General features: G+C 45.2%; 1 protein-coding gene across 1 annotated transcript; it reads left to right on the top strand.

Moving 5' to 3' along the window:
• Window positions 1–2,378: 2,378 nt before the first annotated feature.
• LOC124113925 (protein rolling stone-like) lies at window positions 2,379–8,681 on the top strand. Its single transcript, XM_046474419.2, has 4 exons — window positions 2,379–2,964; window positions 7,408–7,639; window positions 7,954–8,064; window positions 8,222–8,681. The coding sequence occupies exons 1-4, from the start codon at window positions 2,887–2,889 to the stop codon at window positions 8,626–8,628; spliced, it is 828 nt and encodes a 275-aa protein (XP_046330375.2). The 5' UTR covers window positions 2,379–2,886; the 3' UTR covers window positions 8,629–8,681.
• Window positions 8,682–15,129: the final 6,448 nt, after the last annotated feature.

Raw genomic sequence — 15,129 nt, 5'->3', positions numbered from 1 at the left:
CTCTCTCCCATACCCTCAACTCCCGCCATCTCTCTGGTCCATACCCACAATCCCCGTCACATTCTCTCCCATACCCTCAACCCCCGCCTCTCTCTCTCCCATACCCTCAACCCCCGCCACCTCTCTCTCCCATACCCTCAACCCCCGCCACCTCTCTCTCTCCCATACCCTAAACTCCCGCCACCTCTCTCTCTCCCATACCCTCAACTCCCGCCAACTCTCTCTCTCCCATACCCTCAAGCCCCGCCACCTCTCTCTTTCCCATACCCTCAACCCCCGCCTCTCTCTCTCCCATACCCTCAACCCCCGCCTCTCTCTTTCCCATACCCTCAACCCCCTCCTCTCTCTCTCCAATACCCTCAACCCCCGCCTCTCTCTCTCCCATATCCTCAACCCCCGCCTCTCTCTTTCCCATACCCTCAACCCCCGCCTCTCTCTCTCCCATACCCACAAACCCCGCCTCTCTCTCTCCCATACCCACAACCCCCGCCACCTCTCTCTTTCCCATACCCTCAACCCCGCCTCATTCTCTCCCATACCCTCAACCCCCGCCTCTCTCTCTCCCATACCCACAAACCCGCCTCTCTCTCGCCCATACCCACAATCCCCGTCACATTCTCTCCCATACCCTCAAGCCCCGCCTCTCTCTCTCCCATACCCTCAACCCCCGCCTCACTCTCTCTCCCATACCCACAAACCCGCTTCTCTCTCTCTCTCCCAAACTCACAAACCCGCCTCGCTCTCTCCCATACCCACAAACCCGCCTTGCTCTCTCTCCCATAGCCACAAACCCGCCTCTCTCTCTCTCTCTCATACCCACAAACCCGCCTCGCTCTCTCCCATACCCACAAACCCGCCTCTCTCTCTCTCTCCCATACCCACAAACCCGCCTCTCTCTCTCTCTCCCATACCCACAAACCCGCCTCTCTCTCCCATACCCACAAACCCGCCTCTCTCTCTCTCTCCCATACCCACAAACCCGCCTCTCTCTCTCTCCCATACCCACAAACCCGCCTTGCTCTCTCTCCCATACCCACAGACCCGCCTTGCTCTCTCTCTCCCATACCCACAAACCCGCCTCTCTCTCTCTCCCATACCCACAAACCCGCCTCTCTCTCTCTCCCATACCCACAAACCCGCCTCTCTCTCTTTCCCATACCCACAAACCCGCCTTGCTCTCTCCCATACCCACAAACCCGCCTCACTCTCTCTCCCATACCCACAAACCCGCCTCTCTCTCTCTCCCATACCCACAAACCCGCCTCTCTCTGTCTCCCATACCCACAAACCCGCCTCTCTCTGTCTCCCATACCCACAAACCCGCCTCTCTCTCTCTCCCATACCCACAAACCCGCCTCGCTCTCTCCCATACCCACAAACCCGCCTCTCTCTGTCTCCCATACCCACAAACCCGCCTCTCTCTCTCTCCCATACCCACAAACCCGCCTCTCTCTCTCTCCCATACCCACAAACCCGCCTCTCTCTCTCCCATACCCACACACCCGCCTCTCTCTCTCTCCCATACCCACAGACCCGCCTCTCTCTCTCCCATACCCACACACCCGCCTCTCTCTCTCCCATACCCACAAACCCGCCTTGCTCTCTCTCCCATACCCACAGACCCGCCTCGCTCTCTCCCATACCAACAAACCCGCCTCTCTCTCTCTCCCATACCCACAAACCCGCCTCTCTCTCTCTCCCATACCGACACACCCGCCTCTCTCTCTCTCCCATACCCACACACCCGCCTCGCTCTCTCCCATACCCACACACCCGCCTCTCTCTCTCTCCCATACCCACAAACCCGCCCTGCTCTCTCTCCCATACCCACAAACCCGCCTCTCTCTCTCTCCCATACCCACAAACCCGCCTCTCTCTCTCTCCACCACCAACAAACCCGCCTCTCTCTCTCTCCCATACCCACAAACCCGCCTCTCTCTCTCTCCCATACCCACAAATCCGCCTCTCTCTCTCTCCCTTACCCACAAACCCGCCTCACTCTCTCTCCCATACCCACAAACCCGCCTCTCTCTCTCCCATACCCACAAACCCGCCTCTCTCTCTCTCCCATACCCACAGACCCGCCTTGCTCTCTCTCTCCCATACCAACAAACCCGCCTTGCTCTCTCTCCCATACCCACAAACCCGCCTCTCTCTGTCTCCCATACCCACAAACCCGCCTCACTCTCTCTCCCATACCCACAAACCCGCCTCGCTCTCTCCCATACCCACAAACCCGCCTCTCTCTCCCATACCCACAAACCCGCCTCTCTCTCCCATACCCACAAACCCGCCTCGCTCTCTCCCATACCCACAAACCCGCCTCTCTCTCCCATACCCACAAACCCGCCTCTCTCTCCCATACCCACAAACCCGCCTCGCTCTCTCCCATACCCACAAACTCCGCCTCGCTCTCTCCCATCCCCACCAGCATGTTACATCATCATTTGTTTCCACACATTCAAGCTGCTGCAGCCTGAGAGAGAGTCCAGTCCGCTCCACACTGCAAGCATCCGTTCAGCGCCCTCTGCCTGCACGCGAGCCCGGGGGTAAATCAGAGGCTGCCAGCACCCCCGCGTCAGTTATATGGAAACTGCGTTTATATAGCATCGGCTGCTCATGAATGAAGTCAGGCGCCAGGCCACAACACACAGTTGGGAAGAGCCGTGTGTTCTCAGTCAGTGGGTAGAGACTGTCGAGTGTTTCTTGTCATGACTCGGATCTCGGAGGACGTATCTCGTCATTTGTGGTTAGGAATATCAGGGTCACAAAACACCTCGGCACAATATATCGCCCAGAGGACAGCTTTAATGTGTGACTTTTAAATTAGTCTCATCTTCCTCGTCAATAGATGTCAGTTTTTAACGACCTACATCAGCGTTGATCATGGGCATTAAAAACGAATTCCGTATTTCCAACTTTGGATTAAACCACAGTGAAGCGCAAAGATTTGTCACATCTCAGGTAAGATAAGGACTAGGATTTATTTAGGAGATAAACGTACCGTGTTTTCAATGTAGAGCTAGCTAGATTTAACCGCGCAAAATTGTATTTAGACTCGAACGGGCAGCGCGAGGTTTAAAATGTTAAATTTAGCGCTGTGAAATCTACAGGTAACCTAGCTCTTCATTGAAAACACAGTATATTTATCTACATTCTACGATGACTACATAAAACGCTCACTCCTTGGTGTTAGAAAATATATATGGAGTGAAGGGACATGGGTTGAGTCCAGTGTTTTGAGTGGGCTGTCGATCAGAATTTACGGAGTCACCAATCTCATTAAAATCAGACCTTAGTTCTCGCTACCGCTAAACAAAGATCTGAGGACATTCCATTACGGGTCACGTCAGACCGACCTTGCGCGAACTTTGACCGACCAATGGAATGACCAATCAGAAGGCAGCTTTCTCGTGTTTTACGGCACTAATTTCAAATTGGCGACTACCCTTCGAAACATATTTTGACAAATTCTCGATTACAAATTTGAAACCTGGACAAAAGAACATTCTGGAATGGCTAATATATGGTCTAGATTGTATGGATTCAGTCGTTAAACCCGTAACTATCGTTCGGAGTTGAAGTTTTCGAGGTTGCATGATTAGACATCACATTCCGACTGTCACTTTCACAATTTGGTAAGCGATGCTGTGATTGGTCGGATGAAAGGTGTTCTGACGTGACCCGTAATGGGATGTCCTCAGATCTTTGTTTAGCGGCAGCGAGAACTGAGGTCTGATTTTAATGAGATTGCGGAGTCACCGACAACAGCTTTTAAATAAAATATGGCGCTTTGTATGCACAAGCTGTTTATTTGCATTATTTAATACTTCACTCGAACTTATGACAGGCATAAAAGCATATATCACTACAGCTTCGTAAACTAACATGAGGTGGTCACCCCTAAAGCTTTAGTTCCACACCGAACATAATTATGATGAGAGGTATATATCGCTCATTGTGACGCAAAAGATATGACGTCATGGTCGTAAACAGAAAAGCGCCAATGGGCAATCTCTCTGTTGTTCTCAAAACTTGAAATACAATTTCTTGGTAGATTTTTATCGTGTTTTATGCACGAAATATATTGCCACACATCCTTTGAATATTGTAGTACCGCAACTTTGCATTTTTGTTGCCTATAATTGTACATACAAGTATTTAAAATGCCTACCGACAATGACTATAAAAGAAGCACTGTTCTAAAAATATCCGCCTCAGATCGGCTGTTTCAATCAGAGGGGGTGTAGTGTGTTATCCTTGATTGACCAATCAAAATCGAGTATTTTCCAAATTCAGAATTATGTTTACTGATTATTTCCATAAACTTTAAAATTTACAAAGTGGCGAAAATATTCAAGTAAATCAGTCACCTAAGATGTTTTTTGCATTGAAGACAGGAAGGTATTTTAATATTCAAAAGTGTTCTAGTGATATGGAAAGGTGCTTCGTAAATTATATTGACATTGGGACAAGTGTCCCCGGGTATGTTTTGATGGCGCAGTAAGATTAATCCACATACCTCAGCTATCAAGTACAATTACAATGTCGCCATGCACGCAGTCGAGGGGTGCGTTGAAAGACCAGCTGTATATCCAACACTAACGACGGGAGTTACTGACTCTCCCTCTGCACGAACACTAGGTGTCTGTAGTCTGACAGATGAGTTATCAGTGTAAATATTGGAATTATCAGATCTCATATTGTTGGGCTTTTTCTATTGCCCAAATACCTTGAAGGGCTGAATACCCCGAATGTATGGAATCCCAGAAGAGACATTGTCGCGCTTACAAAAACAAGCAAAAAGTGTCAAATTAACCAATGCGCGTCAATGCGACAATGCGATATATTTTGACCTTAAAAAATGTCGAGTGGTCGCGTATCCTTTGGTAACAATAAATAGTAAAAAATAGGATTTAAACCGCGTCAATGCGACAACGAAATAAATGTCGCATTGTAGCATTGTCGTGCTTTGGCTAGTTTTGACACGTTTTCCTTGTTTTTGTCAGGGTGACAACCCGACAATGTCCCTTCTTTTATTCCATAGTATTTGTAATGTTAGGCGTTGTGAGGCCTGCTCGTATAGCTGTATCGCGAGAGGATACCCTGGTCTATCTAGAATGTTCACTACGTACAAAGTGATCCGTGGGTGCATAGGTGGTCCATTTAACATAACTACAACTGTGAAGACAGGACACGCCGTGAGTGGGTTCGAATCCTTCATGATGATGATCCTTGGGGTGTCAGCACCGTAAAACGTTCGTGGGTTTCACCAGCTGTAAACGTCTTGGACCTGTGTCACTTCGGACTTTCACACCCACACACCAATCTACCACGCGGGGGCACGCGTGGCCCAGTCGTCTAAGGCGCCGCGATGCGCTGTGCAGAAACCTATGACTGTGGGTTCGAATCCCGGTTCGCCCCAATTATGTTTCTAGGTTTGTCAGCACTATACCCGTGCTCGTTGGTTTCACCGAAGTGGTAAACGTCTGAGACCTGCATCACTTCGGGCTTTCCTCCCACATTAAGCTGACACGCCGCGATGTAACTGGATTACTGTTAAAAGCGGCGTTAAACCCAACTCACTCACTCTCCGGGCAGACGCTCTACCACTAGACCACGGAGGCGGTCGTGTCACTTCGCACTTTCCCCCCCACCAATCTACCACGCCGTGACATAACTAAAATATTGTTCCAATATATTGTTAAACCCGACTTACTCAGTCATGGCGGCTTGCTCTCGAAGGCTGAAAATTGTCGGGTGGTCAGGCTCGCTGAGTCGGTTGAGGCATGTCATCGTATCCCAATGGCGTTGATCGATGCTCATGATATCAGTCACTGGATTGTCTTGCCCTGACTCGATTATTTACAGAACGCCGTCATGTAGCTTGAATATTGCTTGATGTAAACAACACAGCTCCCCCATCTTGAAGTCACTACATTGGCTGCAAATACGCGAGAGGATAGATTAAAAAATCCTCTCTCTTGTCTACCAGTCTCTTCATAACACTGGGACCGCCTCCGTGGTCTAATGGTAGAGCGTCCGCCCGATGAACGAAAGATCCGGGGTTCGATCCCCGGGCGCGTCATACCAAAAGACGTTAAAAGATGGTACTTGTTGTTACCCTGTCTGGCGCTCGGCATTAAGGGGATAAAACAAGGACTTGGTCGGCTCGGAATCAGTATACTGTGTCTGAGTGGGATATTCATGTTAAACTGCGGCATGGTATCTCAGTGAGCTAGCACTATAAATCGGAATCAGTCCGGACTAGTACAAGCAGCCACACAAACACATACACGTACATGCACGTCGCTATATAAGGGCAATAATCTTGGACGCGACGTTAAACCCCATTTCACCTCACTTCACCTCATAACACTGGCCCTGCCTATCTTCAAGAAATGTTTTCTCAATACAAATCTACCAGAAATCTCCGATCAAATGACCAGCTTCTCCTGTCTGTACCAAAATACAGACTTAAGTCCTTCGGTGCTCGATCCTTCTCTCAAGCTGGCGCCTCTCTTTGGAACACCCATCCCTTCAGCCTCTAAAGTGCACCTAGTACCACTGTGTTTAAGTCTGGACTCAAAACAATGTCCCCTCTCTGTTGCATACATGAACATATGCTGACTTTGTGCATTGAGCATGTCCCTCAGTGATGTGGATTTTGCGCTACATAAATAGCATTATTATTATGATGATGATGATGATGATGATGATGATGATGAACGTGTACATGTACCTGGTTGAACATATTGAACATACAAGTAACATTAGTTTTCTTTATGAACTTTGTATTCTTGTATTCCTTTATGCTTTAGCTTTTTTCAATTTATATTAAGTTTATGCATTGTGTTTTCAGTATTCAGTTTTAGCAACAGATGTCGGATTTTGTTATACAGTAAACTACGGTTATAACGAATTCAAAGGGACCACTAATTTTAGTTCGTTATAACCGTTGTTCGTTATAAGCATATATACAGCATAACTACAGCAAATAGTCGGGACCGAAAAAGTTCGTTATATCCGTCAGTTCGTTATAAACGTGTTCGTTATAACCGTAGTTTACGGTATACGTGTTATTGATAATCTAATCTACCTACTCACCTTTCTCTACTGGGGAACGAGATACTTCAGAATCAATGACATCAACGACATTTACACTGTAGAATATTTTACGTTTGGTTTCCGCGAACCTCAAGCTGTTGAGGTTTTGATATTCGGAGCCGCTTATCCGAGAACAACAGCTGAATTTTCGAATATGAATGACATTAAGTCTCCCCATGGCAAACAGAATATCTATACCTTGGCAAATAACACGTCAATCCCATGACGTTATTCTCGTTGAATATGTTCACTCATGGCAGCGTTACCCGTGGAAAATAAAATAAAAAACTTCTGTTTCAGTGGGGCCACCCTCGTCTCTACCTGTCATGGAGGATATTCTGGGCTCTGTTTCATACTTCCTGGCTGGTCAGTAGCATGGTGTATGCGACCAAAGTGACGTCATCACCGCTAGGTGGCGCTGTGTGGTTCATCTACCTCACCAACTGGACCTACCTCCTGCTGACCACCAGTGCTGTCCTGGACGCAGTCATCGTGGTGTTCGTCAGGATCAACAGACAGGACATTATAAAGGGTAAACTTGATCACGTATTAATCGATATATCAACGATCAAATTAGGGCTCACAAAAGCTGTCTCGATTGTTCTCTCTTTAAGAAAATATAAAGACAGTCTTTATCGAATACACCAAACAGTCACGGTATTGAAACGTTTGCTGGCCAGACCCAAAGCTCCAAAGATATGTCCATTCCTTGGTTTAAAATTTGTGAAATTTGCGAAGCATGTATACAATACCCACAACTCTCTCATTTGCTACATCCTCAATGACGTGGAGTAAACTGGTACTCACATACATTTTTGTGTAATATGAATGTTTTTTCATCTTCAGGTTTCACCTCATATCTACCTTGGTACATGAAGGTGTCTTGGCTCCTCAACAGTGTCGTCACTGAAGGGAGTTTACACATCAGCGCCATCTACTGGATCTTTATTTTCAAAAGTGAATACATTTTACCTTCTTATAAAACATTAACCAAAAAAATATGTGTAATATGTAATGGGTTTCTTATTACATCGGTTTACTAAAAATAAATCGGGGATTTTTAATATGATCTACTAAAGGATATACGCATGTATTGATATATCTTCTTTTTCAGATCAGGACCTTACACTGCTGCGATTCATCCTCCACGGTATGAACTCCATCTACGTCTTGTCCAACCTCCTCATCACCGCCATGCCAGTTCGTGTGTATCACGTGATCTACCCAATTATCTTTGGCGTCATCTACACAGTTTTCAGTGTCGTTTATCACATACTTGGTGGGACCAATGAAAAGGGAGAACCGTATATCTACAAGATTCTTGATTGGTCCAAATTGAAGCGGACTCTACCTCTTGTGTTTCTGAGTACCTTTGTGGCTCTACCGTGTTTGTACTTGGTTATTTTCTTCATTCACATACTGAGGATTCATGTACGTTCAAAATGTCTGAAACAGAGAGAGGAGATAAGAATTCTAGATTCGTCGACTGAAAGAAGTGACAGCGAAAGTGCACGTGTTTAACAAAGTATAATACAACATTGTACCCAAGACGATTATAAATTTGTTTATCTCTGTCACGTTTTTGATTTTTAAGAAGAATACAGCATCTAAAGACATATTAATGATTTACAATAAACTGACGGGTAAAAGAAAGCATACACTTCATGAGTGGATTTGATCGACAAGTTACAAACGTTATAAAATCGTTACTAGGCTGAAAGACCCGTGAAGGTGACTACGCGTGTCGTATGAGGTGACTAACGGGATCGGGTGGTCAGTCTCGTTGACTTGGTTGATGCATGTCATCGTATCCCAATTGTGTGATATCAGTCACTGGATTTTCTGGTCCAGACTCGAGTATTTACAGATCGCCGTCATATAGCTGGAATATTGCTAAGTGCGGCGTTAAACAAAAAAACAAACAAACAAAACCAAAAAATGCTATGCTGAAAACAGTCACAGGACACTGCAAGGTAAAAACACAACTCAGTTACTGTATCACATACATATCGTTTGAATAAATCTGGTTTAATTGTAAGCCATTATCAAACATCGGTGTATACTTTCATTTGGCCGGCAGTTAGAATTTGAAAAAAAGATTTATGTTTTGGGTAATGTTTTTAGTATTCTTTGGTATTTACTGGTATAAAGTCTCATTAGCTCCAAGTCACAGAGGTTAGTGTAGACTGAAACTGAGTAGGATTCTTGTTGGAACATGCAGCTACATCTTAAACGACATACCAAGTGCACACTGTACATACATTAGTGTCGCTGGTTGCATTGGTACCTCTTTATAGAGTCTGTGCTCTGTATTACTTGAAACAGGTCTGCTTTATTTGTTGTGACAGAGGTCTACATTACCTGATGTGTTTGAGGTCTGTATTACTTCTTGTGAAACAGGTCTGCTTTATTTGTTGTGACAGAGGTCTACTTTTTCTCGTGTGACGGAAATCTGCATTATCTGTAGCGACAAGAGGTCTTCATTACCTGTTGAGACAGAGGTGTGCAACACCTGTTGAGACAGAGGCCTGCATTACCTGTTGAGACAGTGGTCTGCAATACCTGTTGTGACAGTGGTCTGCATTACCTGTTGAGACAGAGGTTTGTGTTTCCTGTTTAGACAGAGGTCTGCATTACCTGTTGAGATAGAGGTTTGTGTTATCTGTTGAGACAGAGGTCTGTAGTACCTGTTGAGACAATGGTCTGCATTACCTGTTTAGACAGAGGTCTGCATTACCTGTTGAGATAGAGGTCTGCAATACCTGTTGAGATAGTGGTCTGCAATACCTGTTGAGATAGAGGTCTGCAATACCTGTTGAGACAGAGGTTTGTGTTATCTGTTGAGACAGAGGTCTGTATTACCTGTTGAGACAGTGGTCTGCATTACCTGTTGAGTCAGAGGTCTGCATTACCTGTTGAGAGAGGTCTGCATTACCTGTTGAGACAGAGGTCTGCAATACCTGTTGAGACAGAGGTCTGCATTACCTGTTGAAACAGTGGTCTGAATTACCTGTTGAGACAGAGGTCTGAATTACCTGTTGAGACAGAGGTCTGCATTATCTGTTGTGATTGAGACAGTGGTCTGGATTACCTGTTGAGACAGAGGTCTGCATTACCTGTTGAGACAATGGTCTGCATTACCTGTTGTGACAGAGGTCTGCATTACCTGTTGAGACAGTGGTCTGCATTACCTGTTGAGTCAGAGGTCTGCATTACCTGTTGAGAGAGGTCTGGATTACCTGTTGAGATAGAGGTCTGCATTACCTGTTGAGACAGAGGTCTGGATTACCTGTTGAGACAGAGGTCTGCATTACCTGTTGAGACAATGGTCTGCATTACCTGTTGTGACAGAGGTCTGCATTACTTCTTGTGACAGAGGTCTGCATTACCTGTTGAGACGGAGGTCTGCATTATCTGTTGTGATTGAGACAGTGGTCTGCATTACCTGTTGAGACAGAGGTCTGCATTACCTGTTGAGATGGAGGTCTGCATTACCTGTTGAGACAGAGATCTGCATTACCTGTTGAGACAGAGGTCTGCATTACTTCTTGTAACAGAGGTCTGCAATACCTGTTCAGATAGAGGTCTACAATAACCGCAACCACATAAAAGGCCCTTTACCGAGGCCAACGAGTGCATAACGATATGTCATGGCGGTGTATCGCCGTGAGAACACTGACAGTCTACAGGGATATCCATGTGTATCTTTACGATTACACCGTGGAACCTTCTTGAGGTGAAGTAACTGATCCCTGTAGGATTTCACAATACACTATGACTGTTATTTCATAGACATCGTTTCATCACAATGAAAGTATACAAGGATATCTAACCCATCTTGAACTCTTAACAACATGTTTGGTAAAGATGTCCACATGTATGTAAATATTCGGAACAAGGGCTATTATGATACAGTAGGAACGGCTGATATCGCCTGCCTTGTCCAGATAGGAATACGAGCCGTGCTAACATCCGATTTAAGAGCAGCGCGTTGAGCATGTGTATGATCATGGCCTGTCATTTCCTCACACACGAGACGATAAGAAACAAGGAGAGACTTATCCCATTTGTCCGCGTCAATTCTACTGATGCTCCATGCTATATTTCTGTTTGTTTGTTTGTTGTTTAAGGCCGCACTCCGCAATATTCCAGCTATATGACGGCGGTCTGTAAGTAATCGAATCTGGACCAGACAATCCAGTGATTGATATCATGAGCCTCGATGCGCGCAATTGGGATCGATGACATGCATCAACCAAGTCAGCGAGCCTGACCACACGATCCCGTTAGTCGTCTTTTACAACAAGCATAGTCACCTTTTACAGCAAGTATGAGTTGGTGAAGACCTATTCTACCCCGGATCTTCAAGGGTCCAATGCTACATCAAACCAAGTCAGTGAGTCTGACCACCCGATCCCGTTAGTCGCCTCTTACGACAAGCATAGTCACCTTTTACAGCAAGTATGGGTTGGTGAAGACCTATTCTACCCCGGATCTTCAAGGGTCCAAATCCTTGTAAACAGGTTTAATCGCAATTAGGTCGTTAATTTAGTAACAGCTTTAGGTGTGTCAAGTTCTTTTTAAAGTAACTGTATTCACTGTTCATGCATCGTAAAAAGACAAAAAACAGTTAGGATACTTCGAAATTATGAAACTAATAGTTTTAGCAGCAAACAGGAATGGCGCAAAACAAAGTTGCCAGATATTTTTATGTTCATCGAAACACAATATCATCTCTTATGATACGTTATCTACAGCAGAGCAACACTCATGACGGGTCATGGGCCGGTCATCCACGTGTGACGTCACGTCAAAATGACAACCATATTCGGTTGGTGCATCTACGGAATCGATACCAAACTGCCACATTTTCTGATCCAATTCCTAGTTCGAGACCAATTGGTGGCAGAACACTATCCGGCCACGATGTCAAACGATACGCCCACTATTGCTTCAACGTCACCGTTAGGTGTTGACTGCATCTGGGATTCAGAAGACAGGACTCGGACAGCAGATTGTTCACAGATGAGTCCAGGTTTCATGACGACAGCTCAGGTGGTGGTGCAAGGGTCTACATGCGTTTTAGCGACGCTTGAATTACTCAGTGTCGTTTGTGTGGGGGTTGAAGTGTAATGGTATGGGATGGCATCACACTCGTGGGAGAACTTAATTTATCATTGCGGCAAGATAATGCCCCCTGCCATGATTAAAAGACTGTTTGAGGCAGCATAACAATGTAGTACTGAAATGAACGGCTGTTTTTTCGCGACCGTTCCCCCATAGAAAATGTCTTGGATGAGATTGAACGACGCCGACGACAGGAACAGAACCACCCGGCAATAGCAACTTGTAACAGGTGACAAAAGGACACGCCCTAAAAGAGGAGTTGTGTAACAGCTCAATTAACAATGTCAATATCGGGTGTAGCCACCATTTGAGTTGATGAAGGCGCTTGAAGATACCACATGATCAAACGCAACCTGGGCGACGTAGTTCCAAATGTCTACCAAAGATTGGCCCATCTGAGCTGGCATTATGATGAATCATTGATCAGACGAATGACCAAATGTATGTTGTTTCAGCAACCTAACATTTACACCACTTTATATGAAGCAAAGTTAATCTTTTCCCGAAGAATATTTTCCAACGGCTTCCTGTACTTTCCGCCCACTCACAGAAGTCATACCAATCACAAAACATGGTCTTGTGTGATGCATTATGGAATTGAATTAAGTACCATAACTCACCTGTTAATCAGGCATGAGTGAGTGAGGTAGTTGGATTTAATGCAGTTTGTAACAATATTCAAGCCCAAACACGGCAGGGAAACAAAGGTTGGGTTCACTGACGATGGCCGTGTTCGGAATCGATTCCAGGTCTACACGAGACAAAGATTCCACCGTTATATATGCAAACCCACAGCCCCAGATATCTAAACGTGAATGGTTTAGTTAGGGTGTCTGGTGGAGGAAAGAGGCTGATGGAGAATTGCCAACATGACGGTATACATTATATTGACTTTGGCCTTGACCTTATACCCAAATAACATGGTATACATGTCCACGCGTGGGACTGCATGAATATAAACCACAGAGACAGAATTCTGTTTTGCAGAAATACCACACAGAATGTTTTATCTGGTGTTACCGTTTACAATTGGAGCCGCGCACTCAATAACAAATAGGGCAACTTATGTGACAGTAAATATAGATCATATATGCTACTATTTTCTGAAAACGTCAAATCATGGAAATAATTATCTCAATGTTTATCACATTTATCAGGAACATAATTTCTTTCGCCACACGTTTGAATGTGAACTCAAGGCTCCGATTCATACCGATACAGAAAATGCTCTCCCGTTTCGGTCGACGTCATCATTGCAATCATACGATCGTTAGAGACTGGAGGATTTCCTTTAGTGTGTTTTTTCATTTGAATTCATTTGGGCAGGTCGTATGTATCGTCACCATATTGGTAGCAAATCCCGTTCTGATTTGATTGGGGCGGCGGGGTAGCATAGTAGTTAAAGGTCGTCACGCCGAAGACCCGGGTTCGATTGCCCACATGGGTACAATGTGTTAAGCCAATTTCTGATGTCCCCTACCGTGATATTGCTGGAATATTGATAAAAATGGCTTAACACCATACACACCGATGTTTCAGAATACACTGAAGCATGTAAACTATTTTTTCCTACCTACATACATGTATGTCCTAGACAAGAATGTATTTGTATATAACGGTAAACCTGTTCAGTCGCGATATGAAGTCAAGGTTACACAGATTATCCAGAGGCATTGTTTGCTCCTATATACATAGGTCGCAGTACTTCGACGTGCCGATCTCGGCTTCTCATTCATATATACGTCGTGGGAAGGGTATGCATACTTGGTTCCGTATAAATAAGTATTAAAATATAAAGGCAAAAAAAAATTCATTTTGTACATATCTCAAGCAACTGCAGGTAGGACAAGACTTCCTGTGAACAAGGTCTCAATTGGCCACGTGCACAGACTCCGCAGTGCCTCTCCATGACATGGGGTGCAAATAATCTTTACTGCACTTGCACGTTATCATGACGTAAAAGAATTTAAACATCAAACGTTTCTGAGGAGCCGTAATTCGCTGTTCCATAGCTGCCAGGAATCGCTGATCCGTCGGCACCATCCATGTGCAAGTACTGTTCAATGCGGCGTTAACTCTCCACTTGTAGCATTGCAAATCTGTGATCATCGTACAGGTGATATATAGAAACAGCAAATGGTTTATCTTTATTGTCGGCTTCATCAGTTTCCGCGACTGGAATCACGGACAGAATAGCTCCCCAGTTTCAACCTAGGGACTAGATGGTTACAATGTTGTACCTTGTCGATTGTGTGACATCCCTCCCAACGGCGTGGGACGATGGTCATGCTATCAACCACTGGTTTACCTTCCCAAGATGATACTTTACAGACCTCCGCCAACTCACTTAAATCTATTAAGAGTATATATATGTAGTGTATATTTACCTGCCGTTATCCATGTGTTCACTGTACGCGACGTGACAATACATCGAAGCTGACTGGTCCCGTGGAGATCCGGGGTAGAATAGGTCTTCAGCAACCCATGCTTGCCGTAAAAGGCGGCTATGCTAGTCGCAAAGGGCGACTAACGGGATCCGTCAGGCTCGCTGACTTGGTTGATGCATGTCATCGTATCCCAATTGCGTGGATCGATGCGAATGATGTCAATCACTGGATTGTCTGGTCCAGACTCGATTATTAACAGACCGCCGTCATATAGCTGGAATATTGCTGAGTGTGGCGTTAAACAACAAACAAACAAACAAATCGAAGTTTATTGTGTAGTTTCCAACATCAGAGATGATATATCGGTCTGACAGAAATTATACATACGTCTCTACTGGGGTTTTCCAGTTGTAGAATATACCGTTATACTTCTGTTCTCTACACGTCTTTATCCCATGCCAGCTGGGCTGGTCCTAGATCTACATCCACCAGACAAAATATCCCAGAC

The sequence above is a fragment of the Haliotis rufescens genome, unplaced genomic scaffold (assembly GCF_023055435.1).
Source record: "Haliotis rufescens isolate VD_foot unplaced genomic scaffold, xgHalRufe1.0.p SCAF_16, whole genome shotgun sequence".
Classification (NCBI taxonomy): domain Eukaryota; kingdom Metazoa; phylum Mollusca; class Gastropoda; order Lepetellida; family Haliotidae; genus Haliotis; species Haliotis rufescens.
Note: the sequence above shows the minus strand (reverse complement) of the source record. Positions and strands in the feature narration are given on the sequence as shown.